This window comes from Plecotus auritus (assembly GCF_963455305.1).
Source record: "Plecotus auritus genome assembly, chromosome: 8".
Classification (NCBI taxonomy): domain Eukaryota; kingdom Metazoa; phylum Chordata; class Mammalia; order Chiroptera; family Vespertilionidae; genus Plecotus; species Plecotus auritus.
This window is the reverse complement of record NC_137782.1, coordinates 66477125-66492613: the sequence shown is the minus strand read 5'-3', so window position 1 is coordinate 66492613 and position 15489 is coordinate 66477125. Positions and strand designations below refer to the sequence as shown.

Below are 15489 nucleotides of genomic sequence, written 5' to 3'. Positions count from 1 at the left end.
TTCTCTACCTCCAGTCAAAGGGCACTGAGCTCAGTCCAGACTCACGACCTTTGCCCTTGCTCTTCCCTCTGCCTGGAATATTCTAGCCCCGGTTCTTCCCTGGCCTTCCCCCTTCTCCTTCTGCTGGTGGCAGTCTGAATGCCATCTCTTCAGGGAATTAGGACACTGCATTTCGATTGCTTTCTCTCTCTCTCCATCACTTCGAACCATCTTATTTTCTTCGTAGCACTCGGCAGATGAAATGATCTCTGTTATTTATTTGTGTGCTTGTTAATTGTCTCTCTACAAGAACTGAGAGCAAGGACTTAATATGTTGTGTGTCCTTGCCGGGTGTATAAGAAGCTGCTACTATACACATGTTTGGCAAATGAAAGGATGAATGAACAAATGAAGATAAGAATTCTATGAAGCTATTTAAAAGAATGAGGTATTTGGAAAGGTGCCCCAAACACAAAGTAGTTGGATATGAGCCCATTTATGTAAAAACAAGACACATACAATAAGAATAGCTACCACTTTCTGTCCATCTGGACCCAGTGGTAACCACTTTTACATTTATTGTCTCATCTCCTTGGATCTTCACAGCAACCCTCCAGGGAAGGTACTGTCATGAGCACCATTCTGCAGAAGAGGAATCTGACACTGAGAGGTTGAGAAAGTTGCCCAAGGTCAGCTGGAAAGCAGGGGAGCCAGAAAATGAATCCAAAGAGTCTCGCTTCCAAAAACATATTCACTAAGTGGTGATGAGTGAGTCCCTCGGTGAAGGTGAGGCTGAGGTGAGATTCGGGAAGCCCTGGATGTCAAGGGAGGGAGCCAGATGCCAAGTCTATTCTTGGGGTGTGGTCTCGGCAAGTCACCTCCCTTTTCTGTGCTCCCCTGGGAGCCAGGTGGTGGTCCAGAGCTTACTGAGAGGAATAAATTGGCTAATGTACCCGGGTACCTATCAGCCAAGGTTGTGAGGATTGGGAACAGGTCTAACCTTCGCTGCCAAAATATCCTGTTCCATTTTCTGGAGCCAAGGCCACACGGAATCTCCGTAGGGCCTGGGTGCTTGGCTCAAGGCCAGGGTCTTTCCTCAGGGGCCTGGCTCCCAGCTGCCAGGCAGCCTGCTGCTCCCACTGCACTGGAATGCGACTCCCTGGGTGGCCGGCACAGGGGGCATTCTTGAAATAGCTGAGCTCTAAGCTCAAGGTGCTAAGAGCAGGGCAGGCAGGATTTCAAAGGGCCTCTGCCCACTGGAAGGACAAGATTGTAAAACTTGTCCTGAATCAGCAGAGCCTGAAGCTTGGAAGGGAAACTGAGTTCCCAGCAAGTGGCTCAGGAATCTGGTGCCTGCTCCAGCTGCTCTGTTTCCACTGGAGGGTGTGTTCTTGGGCAAACTCCCAGGGTGCATTGTGCCTTTGGGTCCCCGGTAACCTCCCCTTCTGAGCACTCATCATGGACTGCAAGTTCACATTCAAGAGGGGGGGAGGAGAAGAGAGAGAGAGAGAGAGAGAGAGAGAGAGAGAGAGAGAGAGAGAGAGAGAGGGAGAGAGAGAAATGTTAGAGAGAACATTGATCAGCTGCCCCCTGTGCACACGCCAACTTGAGATTGAACCCACAACCTGGGTATGTGCCCTGACTGGGAATCGAACCTTTCCGTGTATGGGATGACGGCCAACCAGCTGAGTCACACCCGCCAGGTCACATTCATTTTTGTGATTATTTGGCAATCCCTGCCTCACCTGTTCCCTCCCCCTGAAAGGGCCTGGGACTTTTCTGTTGCGCCCTGTGTCCACAGTGTGACCTAAAGCAGTTGCTGGAGAAATAGTTCTTGAATGAATTTCCCCTTCTGCCCATTTTGTCAAGTAGGAAAGGCCCTGGGATTTTATTCTGCCTCCAGGACTACTTAGCTGGTTAATTCAGACTTTGCCTTCAAAGCTATAAGGCTCGAGAGGCAGCCTGTCTGGATTTGAACCCAGGCTCTGCCTCCCTCAGGAAAGTTTGTTAACTTCTCTGTGCCTCAGTTTCCTCATCTGGAAATTGGGGCCTTCAAGTGCCCACGTCACAGATTGCTGTGAAGGATAAATGAACGGCTTCACACAGGGAGGGCACTTACAATAAGGACTAAGAAAGAGTAAGGTCTAGATAAACAGTAACTTGTATGTATTGTAGAATAATGATCACATCAACGTTCTTAAGGTGTAACTTACAAACAATAAAATGCACTCCTTTTAAGAAGACTGTTCCGTGAGTTTTGATAGATCTACATGCCCAAGTAAGCACCACCTCAGTCAAATAAAGGACATTTCAATCTCCCCAAAGTTCCCTCTGCCCTTCAGTCAAGCCCTCCTCCTTTCCCCACAGCCTCTTCTCTGCTTTCTGCCCTGATGGATTTGTTTTGCTGGTTCGAGAACTTGAGACCAATGAAACCATACAGGGTGCACTCTTTAGGGTCTGGTTGATTTGGCTCGGTGTAATGTGTTTCGAGGTTCAGCCACGCTGTGGTGGGTATTGGTAGTTTGTTCCTTTTTATTGTAGCAGCTCACGTTATTAACAATCATTTTCTCAGTTTCAGTTTCCTCATCTGTAAAATTAGGTTAATAATTTCCACCTGGTAGAAAGTAGCGATGACCAAACCTCGGCCACGGTGATTCCCCCACAGGGGACCTGCAGCCCACACTCAGGCATGCTCCCCCCATCCCCGCCCACCACCTCCCCAAGACCCCCCAGACGGCCCCTTCTGGGAGCCTGTGGCCAAAGGGTCAGGGCTTGTGAGTTGACGGGGAGAAACTTTCGGAGATGATGGCTGTGTTTATAAAGCAGACTGTTATTTTTTAATCCTTTGCCTGTGTCCTTTCCCCTACTTCCCTCTTTTAAGGATAATTAAAATGCAAGCTGGCACTCCCTGCAAGGAGACAGCTGAAGATTTAATTGCCCCAAGAAATATTTTTCAGCGAAAGGTCCTGCGGTAATGGCAGCTCCGGGCCCGGCCACCCCGTCGCCTTTGCAACCCGCACATAATATCGGCGGTAATGCGTTTGTCCGCATGTGCACAGGGTCTGTTTACGGGCACCAAGGGAGCCCGGCTGAAAGGAGCTGACAGCCTCGTCAGCCCACAGCCTCCTCGCCATTAAATGCGTGCCCGGCCTCGTTCTGGAGACAGGTCTGTGGCCCAGATCCATGTGACCGGCTGCTGCACCAGCTGACCCTGCCCAGAGCGGCCTACGGGGGCACAGGGCCCAGTGGCTGGGAACAGCACCTTCGCCCTGAGGCCTTGGCCTGCTGTCCTTGAAGCGAGGCCAAGGAGGACGCTTTCGCTGAGCAGCCAAGCCCCACCAGCCCTTGAAGTTGGGACACCCACCAGCGGTGCCAGGCTGTGCAATTTCAGGGTAGGGAAGGATCTTCGCCGCCTGTCACCCTGTTTTCTAAGTGTGGCCCCAGCTTCCCCAGATGAGGCATCGAAGGCTCAGACAGGGGCCACAGGCTCCTCGCCTGTTGGGGAGCACATGCCAGTTTTTTAACAGTGACTGCTCTGAAGCCAGGGTCACGGTGAAAGGCAGACGGACTCGGTGGGAAAAGCCAGGTGGTCTAGGCTTTCATTCCTGTTCCAAACCTGCCAGCCGGGCACTTTCAGTTCTAAGATGCCACACAGTCTCCAGCTCCTAGGCTTCTTTACACTCCTTATGTTCTTCCCCACCTTTCCTCCCTCCCTCCATCTCTCCCTTCTTCCTTCCTTCCTTCCTTCCTTCCTTCCTTCCTTCCTTCCTTCCTTCCTTCCTCCCTTCTTCCTTCCTTCTTCCCTCCCTACTTCCTTCCTTCCTTCCTTTCTTCCTCCTTCCTTCCTTCCTTCCTTCTTCCCTCCTTCCTTCCTTCCTTCCTTCCTTCCTTCCTTCCTTCCTTCCTTCCTTCCTTCCTTCCTTCCTTCCCATATAGCCATTCTCCCATGCATCTATCCATCCAGCCATTCATCCCCTCTCTCCTTTCCATCTATCCATCTTCCCATTCATTCATCCTCTCATCCTCCATCCCTCCATTCCTCCTCTCATCCAGCCAACAAATACTTACGGGATGCCTTCTATGGGCTGAGCACTGGAGTTACATTGGTGACTAAGGTAATACCTACTTTGCCCCAAGGCAGCTCCCAGGTGGTGGAGGTGAGGGATGTTAATCAAGCAATCATAGGGTCAATATATAATTGCAAATGGTGACAAAGGTTACAAAGGAGAAGTTCTGGGCAGGGTTAGGATGGTGTTGAACAAAGGAACTTGGCCCAGTTTTTGGATTGGAGGACAAGAATAATAAGGGTTCCAGGTAAAGGGAGCAGCATATGCAAAGGGCCTGTGGTTCATTTCAGGAGCTGTCAGGACACTGTTGTTGCAGAGAGTGATGGGGGAGAGCAGTGCAATGCGGGGCTGCAGAGTTTAGCAGGGGCCAGCCCATGTGCGGAAGGCTTGCTTCTGCCCACCACTGCCTCCTTCATACCCTCCTTCATACACATCTTTTAGGTCCAAGCTGAAAGCATTTCCTTTTCAAAAAGCCTTTTCTGCCCTATGTAGGCTGAGTGAGGATTGTGTATTCTCTCCTAATAAGAAAAAGTATCTGAAACTTATAATTAAGACAAAAGAAGGTATCACTTCCTTTTATTGCCATACTGGGGCATTGTTTAAAAAGGCCCACTAGCCCTGACTGGTTTGAGCATCAGCCTGCGGACTCAAGGGTCCCAGGTTCGATTCTGGTCAAGGGCATGTACCTTGGTTGCGGGCACATCCCAGTGAGGGGTGTGCAGGAGGCAGCTGATTGATGTCTCTCTCTCATCAATGTTTCTGGCTCACTATCCCTCTCCCTTCCTCTCGGTAAAAAATCAATAAAATATGTTGTTGTTTTTTAAAAAGGCCCACTAAAGGGTTAGTTAATTCTATGCATTTGAGTTTGACTTTGTATTTGATTAGGGCCCAGCTTTTGTGCTTTTTTGTCCAGGAAAGGTGTAACTGACTTCTGTCTTTAGAAACGATCGCTCCAAAGGTCTGATTTTTGTTGTTTTGTGGAACATTAACCAGTTTTACATGTAACCTAAAAATGTTATTCTATATTCCTTTTTCAAAAGTCTGTAAATACCCATTTCCTCTTGGAATCGGCCATCCCCTCCTGCTGGCTCACTCATTAATGTGCTCATTCTGTAGTTGCATGTATCATGTTTTATAGCTTCCTGAAAATCACACGCTGACAACCCCTCATCCTAGCAACACTCGTGCACGTATTGGAACTACCAGAGGCGCTGGCTCCCTCACAGCCCATTAGCTCACAGGGGTGTGGCCCATCTTTTGTCAACATGGTAGCCTCAGAATTTTTGCACAGGGCCAGGGTCACAGTAATTATTGAGGAATAATTATTGGCTGAGTGAGTGACCTTGAGCTTATATCTCTTTACTGTTCGGAGCCCTGATTTTCTTATCTGAGAAGTGGACACCATAGCACCCATCAAACACCCAAAGGAAGTAGGGTTCAGAGAAATAAAGAAGTCAGGTGCCGGATCCTGCCTGCCACATGGTCTTCAGTGCCGCTTCCCGGGGCCTGGATCCTAAAGGAAGGAAGTGCAGTTCTGGTGGTGGGGAGGTCGTGGTCTGGTTGGGGAGTGCTGTGTGACTCGCTGTGTGACCAGGGCAGTCACAGGTGGGTCTACCTGGTATTTGATGGGACGGGAAGACTAACCTGGCCAGAATCCAGGCTGGGCTGGGGAAGAGCAGGAAGTGCCCTTAAAAAGGTCAATGGGGTGAAAGAAGATGACCTTGAAAACCAGGCTGGGGGATTGTATTCTCCCAAGTTGGTAAGAGGGAGCCAGGCTAGCGAGGGAGGGAGGGAGGGACTCGATACAATTATTTCAGCCAGGAGAGGAGGCCCACCATTGCAGAGCTCCTCTGAGAACCTGGCCTTGGGCTGTGTGTGTGTGTGTGTGTATGTGTGTGAGCATGTGGGTGTGAATGTGTGTGTGGGTATGATTGTGTGTGTATGTGTGTGAGCATGTGGGTGTGAATGTGTGAGTGTGATTGTGTTTGTATGTGTGTGAGTGTGGAGGTGTGAATGTGTGATTGTGTGTGTGTGTACATGTGTGAGCATGTGCGTGTGAATGTGTGAGTGTGATTGTGTGTGTGTATGTGTGTGAGTGTGGAGGTGTGAATGTGTGTGATTGTGTGTGTGTGTACATGTGTGAGCATGTGCGTGTGAATGTGTGAGTGTGGGGGTGAATGTGTGTGTGGATGTGTGGATGTGTATGTGTGGGTGTGAATGTGATTGTGTGTGTGTGTGAATGTGTGTGAGCAGTGGGTGTGAATGTGTGAGTGTGATTGTGTGTGTGTACATGTGTGAGCATGTGGGTGTGAATGTGTGAGTGTGGGGGTATGAATGTGTGTGTGGATGTGTGTGTGAGTGTGTGTGTGTGTGTATTTGTGAATGTGTGTGAGCATGTGGGTGTGAATGTGTGAGTGTGATAGTGTGTGAGTGTGGGGATATGAATGTGTGTGTGGATGTGTGGGTGTGAGTGTGATTGTGTATGTGTGAATGTGTGTGAGCATGTGGGTGTGAATGTGTGAGTGTGATTGTGTGTATGTGTGTGAGCATGTGGGTGTGAATGTGTGAGTGTGATTGTGTGTATGTGTGTGAGCATGTGGGTGTGAATGTGTGAGTGTGATTGTGTGTGAGTATGGGGGTGTGAATGTGTGAGTGTGGGGGTGTGAATGTGTGTGAACATGTGGGTGTGAGTGTGAGTGAGCATGTGTGAGTTGACTGCTGTCTGCCCCACTCTGTTGCACAGGGTCTTGATCTAGAGTCTAGACTCTATTTAACCTTCATGAGAAGCCTGTGGGGTGCAGACATCTACTGTCCCATTTCTCAGGTGACTAAACCAGGCAGACGTGAAGCCGTTTGCCCAAGGCCACAGGGTGAGGACTGTGTGTGCAGCAGCCTCTATAGCTGGGAAAAGCAGAGGGGCATAGGGTGAGCGGGGAGAGTGATTAAGGGGTCTCAGTAGATGGAGAGATGACAGATAAATGGTTTATCCTTGTGGCCAGCCTTGGTCTCCTTGCCCAGGTTGGCACTTTTTCTTTCACGTTTCATGTGCTATTTTGATCACTGGGATGCTAGCTTTCAAATGAACTCAGCAACACGCCCCCAGCCCCTCCCGGGAGCCAGGCCCTGGGCTGGCCTGAGGACAAAGATAAAGCATTGACACCATCTTTAAGAAACTGTCAGGCTGGGGCAGGAATCAAAGTTGGGGGTTGAACCCCCAGGGGGACAGGGCACTGGTCTTTTTGAAACCTTGAGGTATAACTTACACACAGGGAAATATAGACACGTTAAGGATGCATTGATGGACTTTTATATCTGCAAGGCCCCACGTAACCACCACTCAGATGGAGACTCGGAACATCCCATCACCCAGAGCCCCTCCGGCTCCTCCCATCGCTGCCCCTTCCAAGGATAGCCCCTCTGACCTCTGTCACCAAGGTTTTGCCTGTTTTTGAACATCTTGTTTTTGAGCGTTTGTTTTTCTAAAGCATTTACAATCTCATAATCTTGCATTCAGAAAACAAATCTGGACCCTGGTCAAACAAGTGCCATGGTTAACGGATGGGTACAGTGGGGACCCCTGTGGGGGCAGGCCAAGCCTTGGGGAGGCCCAAGGGTACATGTGCTGGCTGGTGGTCAGCCAGGTGACCCGGACAGCCCTGCTGCTCTTATCTTTGGGGGTGAGGCCATGTGATGTTTTCTGGCTCCTTGTTAGAGCTCAGTGCACCCCAACACTCTCTGAGGGCCCTGCTGTCTTTCCAGCAGCCCCCAGACCCCTACCTGCCCACCCAGTGCCCACCCACACCCACAGCTGCACCACTTCCTGGATGGCGGCCCTTGAACAAGATGCGTAATATCTCTGTACTTTAATTTCTCTATTAAACGGGATAATCATAGTGTCTACCTAACAGGTTTGTTAAGAGGATGGAGTGAATTGATATCACATAACTTATTATTTGTACAGAATTTATGAGACTGTTGGTACATAGTAGGTGCTTATGTAAAAATAAAACAAACTTGATCCACATTTAACTGGTGGGAGTCTGCTAGAAGACACAGGGGCTTGACAGGTGGGCATTAGAATCTTGAGGAGGGACAGAGACTTTTCGGATGATTGTGTAAAGTGGGCGGGGCCTCTGGGTCCCCATGGAGTGGGGGTTCCTGTCATTCTCCTTTGCAGAATGAAGAACACGGAGGAGGTGCCCGATGAATGCCAAGGGCCTGACGGACTTCCTGGCGGGCAGCAAGAGGGTCACTTGGCTCCTGGCAACTCTCATTTGCCTGCCAACCTGCGGCCCTGGAGATTTGAGCCGTGGAGAAGCCAGGCCCAGGTGCTGCATGAAATACATTCCCCGAGTCTCCTTGCCTGGACACACAGTCCTTCATCCCCCACCTTCCCAGGAAACGGAAGGCGTTCCCTGGATTCAGGCCTGACACCTCATCCCCACAAGCAGCACACAGATTTCACAGAGCCGAGGTCTCCATCACAGCCAAGGTCCTGGCCTGTGAGGCAGGTGACCTCTGAGCCCTGCAGGAGGCTCTTTGCCTCAGGAGCCCACTCACCTGGACCACGCCAAGGGCTCAGGGATGGTCCCGGGAGCTCTTATGGATCCATCTGAGTGCAAATCCCAGCTCAATTAAAGATTCCTTGTAGGGGATTGGTCAGGACGTGGTCAGGTCATGTGCACGTTCTGAGCCTCAACTTTCCTTCTCTGCGAAATGGGCATGAACACTGCTGATAGCGATGAGGATTAAAGGAGGCAGTGGGGAAGAGCCAGACTCCTCGGGCTCAAACCCTGGCTCTGCTATGGGACACTGGGGAAATGACTTAACTTCTCTGTGCCTCGGTTTACTCATCTGTAAAATGGGTAACAAGAGTTCCTCCCTCACATGGTGGTTGCGGGGATTAAACGAGTTAATAACTGTAAAGCACTTGGCATATTACTTACCATACTACATAGTAATAATACATGATGTATTGATATTAGCTCAGAGATTAGACGTTGGGCACCGAAGTCAGAAGGCTGGAGTTTGAGTCCCAGCAACATCACTCATCAACTGTGAACCTGTTTAAGTTACATTGCCTCTCTGTGTCTTATTCATAAAATGAGATCAAGAATATTACCTACTTCCAGTTGTGAGGGTCAGAAGAGCGAATCAATGGAAAGTGCCAACTCTCAGGAAGCATTAAATATTATGTAATTGCCATTAAGACTATTACAATACTAATGGAGGGGGTAAGGAAGCGAACATTTATTGAGCACTTACTGTATACTAGCAGTTGACATGAATCATCAAGGATATTCTAGAACAAGTGTTAGGTTTCTGCGTTTGGTAGAGGAGGGAGTGAGGTTCCTCTTGTCCAGGATCCCATGGCTGGTGAGGGGTAACCAGACCCCAGTGTGCAGTTTTGGTGGGAGAAAAGGCCCAATGCTTCCTGAAGGACTGCATGTCCCACGCATAGGGCTTGGCGCCCTGTGACCCCCTTCAGTCCCCAGAGTAACCCTGGCTGGGGGTATTATTGACCCCACTGTGCGGAGGACTGACCTGAGTCTTAGAGAGGTGAGTGGTTTGAATTCCTGTAGCTACAAATTGGCAGAGCCGGATTCAAACTCAGTTGTCTTGTCAGAATTCTGCTTATACCAGTGACTTGGGCACAACCTTATCCCGACTCCCTCTGAGCCACCGACACAAAGTCTCTGCATCTATTCAAAACCCCAGAGAGAGGACCAAACGCCACGATCATTGCCAAGCCCCAGGCCCACATGCGATCCTCTCCCGGCTTCCTGGGGGGCAGGGGGACACACTCAGAGACACAAAGACACTCAACACCCAGAGGGGTCGTTGTTACCCAGAAATCTTTATTACAAAAATATTTTGCAAGCCAAAAAGTTTAAGTTGCAACTATATACAAAATGGGGCCTGTTTCCTTCCCAGCAGTCTTAAAATAAACTCTCCAAACCACGCTCCTTCCGCACTGCTGTCTCGACCTCTTCCTTTTCCTGGGGTTCGATACACAAGGTAGGAGAATCTCCAGGCTGCCAGCCTGCAGCTAAAACTACATGGCTCCCTTGGCCTCCTTCCCTCACTCCCCTTCCAAAATTCAAAATTAAATTAAATTAAAATGGCACCAAGAAAACATTCTTTCGCGATTCCGTGTGAGTGTGTGTCCGCGTTTTCTCTGGGCAGAAGACAGGGAGATGATGGTTCACAAGCCAACCTTTGGGAATTTGGAAATAGTCCGAGGCAGGTGGCTGGGACACTGTGCTCCCAGATGCCACAGAGAATCTCCAGCTCGTGGGCCAAAGCTGCCCACATGGCCTGTTGGCTCAGCACATTCCTGGATGCCATCATGTCAAACACCAACTCACAGTCCCCCAGAGAGCCAGGCCTGTGCTGAGCTCCCAGAGTCCCATCTGCGGGCCACGCGGAGGGCAGGATGGGTCAGCTTCTCTCTTGCTCTGCTGGCCTGAGCAGCAATCCCTTGGGCCCCAAACCTCTGGACCCTCGGCGGGGGCGGAGGGGGGAGCAGCGAGGATTAGTGTCTCAGTTCTAAGAGATGATCAGTTACACGTGGAGACCGAACACACAGCGTGCACCTTTTGCTTGCCCTGGGCCCAGCCAGGCTCCCTTACTGAATTGGAAGGGGGTGGGTGTGGGGGGGGTGGGGGTCAGAGGACAGTGGGTCACAGCTTCTGCCCACCCTCCTGAGACAAAGGGACAGAAAGGTGGGTCAGTCCTGGTCTTACAGCTGCCCAGACTGCCTGTCTGTCTTGGATTTATTCCAGTTTGATCCCAATAGGGTTTGAGAGCAGAAATGGAAGATTTCTCTTGCAGAAATCAGCTCAGAGAGCTGGAATGGGGGAAGGTCGCTAAGGGGTTGGGGGTGTGGGGGGAAAGCCAGGCACAGCTTCCTACCCTGCATGGCCCTAAAGTGCTTATGAGGAATGGTGGGGAGGGAAGGCACCTTCCTCTCCCCTGTCCAGGTGAGCAGACTGAGGCATGAGGTCCTGACAAGACTGCAGAGTGGAGGAGGCAGCCTGCAGAAGCACTGGCTGGTTCAGACTTACCGCGCGTGCCCAAGGCAGGAAGGCAGTAGTACCAGCCACGTGGCTTGGCTGAGAATGTGGCCAATTTAGTCCTGGAGAGAAGGAAGGCTAAGCATCTCCACGGAGCAGCCAGAACAGAACCTTCTTCCCCATCCTCAGGGCTCTGGGACATGGAGGAACTCACTTTCTGCTGTAGGATATTCCCTCCAGGAACCAACTGCTAAACCTTGGCCAGCACAAGACCCAACCATGTACTTCAACACATGACAAAGAGCCAAGATAATGCTGCCGTTGTTTTAAGAAAAACAAAACAAAACAAAACACCACAGATCAAATTTTCTTACACCTCAGTTTCAAGATTGCACGTTTCACATTTATCAATAATTTACAGGCGTCCACAGCGAGCTGTTGCTGAGTTAGTGCTAGCTGGAGGAAGCAAGCTCAGGTCTAGAAGGCGAGGCGGGTCCAGGTGGAGTGTCACGGTCAGGATGCTGGTCCTCAAGGAGTCTTGGAGGGCAGGAGGAGGAGGGTCTTGTTACTCAGTCCTGGTGGTGGTGAAGGATTTCCTGGCGGGTCCCCTCCTCCCCAGGGCTTGTGACGTGTCAGTCCAGGGATGCGGGAGGGCAGGACCGTTGGCAGCAACCTCACTGAGTCTCAGGATGTGGTCCCAAAGTTTGTTTTCTAAATTCTCCATAGATGGGGCATTTGAATCGAAACAGAACTTTTCCCAGAGCCCCAGCTGGATGGTGGTGGTGGTGAGAGGAGCAGGTGGGGTTTTCTCCCTCTTCACCTTGGAAGATCAGGCTGCAGAGCATCTAGGAAGCTGTCAAGAGTCGCCAAGACCATGGCCAAGACCCTTGGTTGATGGAGAGAGGCATGAGAATTCCTGGACCCCTGGCAGCTCTGGCCAGTTCCTACGTGGGTTCCCCGGCTGGTCTGGCAGCATCGGCCTCCATGTGTGGCAATGTGGGGTGGGGGGGCTGTGGCCACCCTGGAAATGCTAGAGAGCCAAGCGGGTTGGGGAGACAAGATCCAGCCTCATCCTTGGGTCCCAAGACCTGCACCACCCAGGCCCTCCAGGAACTGGGGTGGCTGCCCAACGCGGGACAGGAAAGCTCATGGGCACAGACCCAGAGACGACCGAGGCCCCGTTCACTTCCTCTGGACCTGGACACTGGCATACTCCGAGTGAGATGGCTCGGGCTTGGGGGCTGGCTGTTTGGGGGCCCGGTTGAGGTGGACCATGTCCAGGTCGGCATAGGTAAGGTTGTCCTCAGGTGCGGGCGGTCGGACGGCCTGAATGCTGGCGTATTCCGTGTGGTTGTTGGACTCAGCGGCCCGGGGGGCCGACTTCTTCCTCTTGGGCAGATTCAGGTCTGCATATGTGATGTCATTGTTGTCCTGTATCTGAATGCGATGGAGAGAAGGTCACTCCGAGCCCCTAGCCTCTCACCCACTCGTCAGTACCCACAGGTCTGGATGCTTCTGTTTCCTCCACTGACTCAGCCGTAGTTCACACCCAGCTCCGCTCTGGCCAAGGTTACCTGCCTGCAGCCTGACCCTTCCAGTCCACCTCCCTCCTCACACAGCCTGGGGATCTTCTAAATGTCACTGTGGTCGCCTCCCAGGCTGACTCAGTGTCACCTCCTCCCACAGTTCTGCCCTGCCTTGTCCTACTCCTCCCTCTGCCTAGAGTCCTCCCCGCTCCTTCTCCTGGGGATGACTCCAACCCACCCTGTACATTTAAGAACAAGCGTTGCTTCATCCTGAGACCTGCCCACTGGCTGGGTCCAGGGCTCCTTCTCTGTGCTTCCTCAGCCCGTGTTTCTCCCTGACAGCACCCACAACCCAGGACTGTGTCTAGGGTCTGAGTACATGCTGATCCCCCAGAGAGAGGGGCCATACATTCATGTACTCTTTTAGTCAACAAATATTCCCTAGGCATTTGTTTGGATGCAGAAACCAAGGCTGACACAGAGGAAGCTTGATCGGTGTTGAATGAACGAACGAGTGAATGGCAACAATTTCAGCCTCACTCGGGGTGCAGCTGGGCACTGGGAGACAAGGGCGTGCGAGAAGGAGACCAGTTAGGAGGGTGGTAAGGGTTCTGCAGTCAGAAGCCTGGAATTCAAATCCTGCTTCTGCTCTTTCTAGCTGAGAGACTTTGGGCAATTCATGTCACCTTCCTGGGCCTCAGTTTCCCCATCTGTAAAGTGGGAATAATAATCATATCTATCACCAGGATCGCTGGAAGGATTGGGTGAGATCAACCAGGGAAAGCTCTTAGAATGGAGCCTGGCATGCACTGAATAAGCACTTTATGTTCAATAATGGCCACAATTATCAGCCACCCAGCAAACCTGAACATTTATCTCCCATGTGCTAATCTTATCACTCGCAACTGTGCCTTAAATTGACCCATCAGGATTGGTAAGCTTGGCTTCCTCTGTGCCTGGCACCCATGCTGCAGAGGCGGAGAGGAGCTGCCGACAAGGGTAACTCTGGTTGGTGCATGATAACGACCACAGATCTTAGTTCCCGACGGCTATCAGCACCACGCCACCACCTGGGTCACCTTATGTAGGCCCTATCACAGCCCGGCTTGGTCGGAATGATGTATCCAGTTTACAGGTGAGCAAACTGAGACCTGGGGAGGTTAAATAATTTGGTCAAAGTCACACACCTGGAGAAGAACCAGTCTGTTGGGTTCTAAAGCTGTGGTCTGACCAAACACAGCTCCTCTGTCCCAACCTGCACGTTCACACTTCTCTCTAGGAAACCCAACCCTCACAAGGGCTGGCACCTGGCACCAGGAATCCCAGACACCAGCCTGCAAACGCCACCAGAGCTGGGTTGTGAGTGCCCTGCTCACTGCCTAGGGTCAGGCACATAGTAGGTGCTCAGCAAGTCTTTGCTGACTGAATTTTGTTCAGGTTTCCTTGATCAGTTCTTTTTACCATCATTCTTTCCCTCAAAGAAGTCCAGAGGTAAAAAGACTGGGGAGAAGGTCCCCTTCTCCCACGTCTGGACACTGTCGTGTGTTTCTAAGTACCATCTGAGCCCATGCCCAAGGGACTGGGGGACGCACTGGGCCGGGTGCAGGACACAACATGTTGGCCTACAAACATCATGTCTGTTAGCAGCCCCGGTTCTCTCCAACAGATTACATCTACGATGATGACAGCAGCCAGGGAAATGTCAGGGACAGCTGGCGTGCTCGCGTTCCAGGTTCAGGGCAGGGCCTGTCTTGTTACAAGACACAGGGGAGCCCTTTGCCTCCACGGGCTGACAGCGTCAGCGGGGAAGGAGCAAGGCTGGGTTTCTCGGAAACAGGCCAACCGCGCTGCCCGTGAAACCTCCTCAGCCATGATGAGGAGACGCTGCCAGCTGGAGGCATTAATGGCACAGGGTCTTTCCATCAGAAAGACAGGCTCTGGCAGCGCCGCGTTGCTCGGTGTGAGAGGCAGCAGGAGGATCCAGGAGGGAACCGGGCAGGGTGCTCCCACGGGAGGGGCTGTCTGGGCAAAGGCCTGACTCCACTGACATAGAACACACTGAGAAGGGTGCCCCCTGGAGGTGTGCAGTGGGGGCACTGAGTCAAGGAGGTGGAGACAGACATCCTGGCTGGAGTGGAGGGCGAGAATGTGCAGAGAACCAGGGGAAAGGGAGGAAGGTAAAGATCCTCCCCACTCCGCACCCTCCCTCCCACCCTGGGAAAGGAGTCTTAATTTAGAACCGAATCTGCCGCTCCTGCTGGTGCAAGAAAATCACACCATCGAGTTTCCCAGGAAGGGCACCTCACCAAGGACTGTACCTGGGTTATTTCTCTGGCGTTCTTCTCGGGCTCATGCAGCCTAAAAAGGAAAGCGACACACAGATAAAAATATCCTCCCTATCTCAAGCGCTCGTGTAAATTGATAAGAATAACATTGAGGTTCACTTCCTGTGGGGTGGAGGACATGGACGAGTGGTTCACAAGAGAAATACAGCTGCTTATCAAGTGTTTGGGCAGATGGTCCGTCTCACACAAAAAAAGGAATTTGAAGCAATGTTTAAAGCTACTCTATCAGTAAGGATCTTTGAAAATTATAACACTTGGTGATGGGGAAGATATGGTGAAACTGGCATCTATATATATAAAAGCCCAGCGACCAGAACGGCGGAATGACCAGAATGACCAGTAGCTATGATGTGCACTGCGGCAGCCAACCAGCCTGATCAAGGCCCCCATCGGCCCCCAACACCCTGATCAAGGGTGGGGCCGGCCAGCCAACTGCCCATGGCTCCTGGCCCCCGCCAGCCCAGCCTGATGGGCCCCCATCAGGGCGGGCCGACTGGACCCCACCTGTGCATGAATTCATGCACCAGGCCTCTAGTTTTCATATATTGCTGGTGGG

General features: G+C 51.5%; 1 protein-coding gene across 4 annotated transcripts in view; it reads right to left on the bottom strand.

The window, feature by feature from the left end:
- Positions 1–9884: 9884 nt before the first annotated feature.
- SIRPA (signal regulatory protein alpha) overlaps positions 9885–15489 on the bottom strand; it is a 43262-nt gene continuing 37657 nt past the window's right edge. For all 4 annotated transcript variants that reach the window (XM_080683663.1, XM_080683662.1, XM_080683665.1 and 1 more), the window contains exons 8-9: positions 14907–14946; positions 9885–12499 (exon numbers count right to left, since the gene is read on the bottom strand). In XM_080683663.1, the coding sequence (XP_080539789.1) occupies positions 12245–12499; positions 14907–14946 (295 nt within the window). In that variant the 3' untranslated portion in view covers positions 9885–12244. The remainder of the gene's footprint in view (positions 12500–14906; positions 14947–15489) is intronic.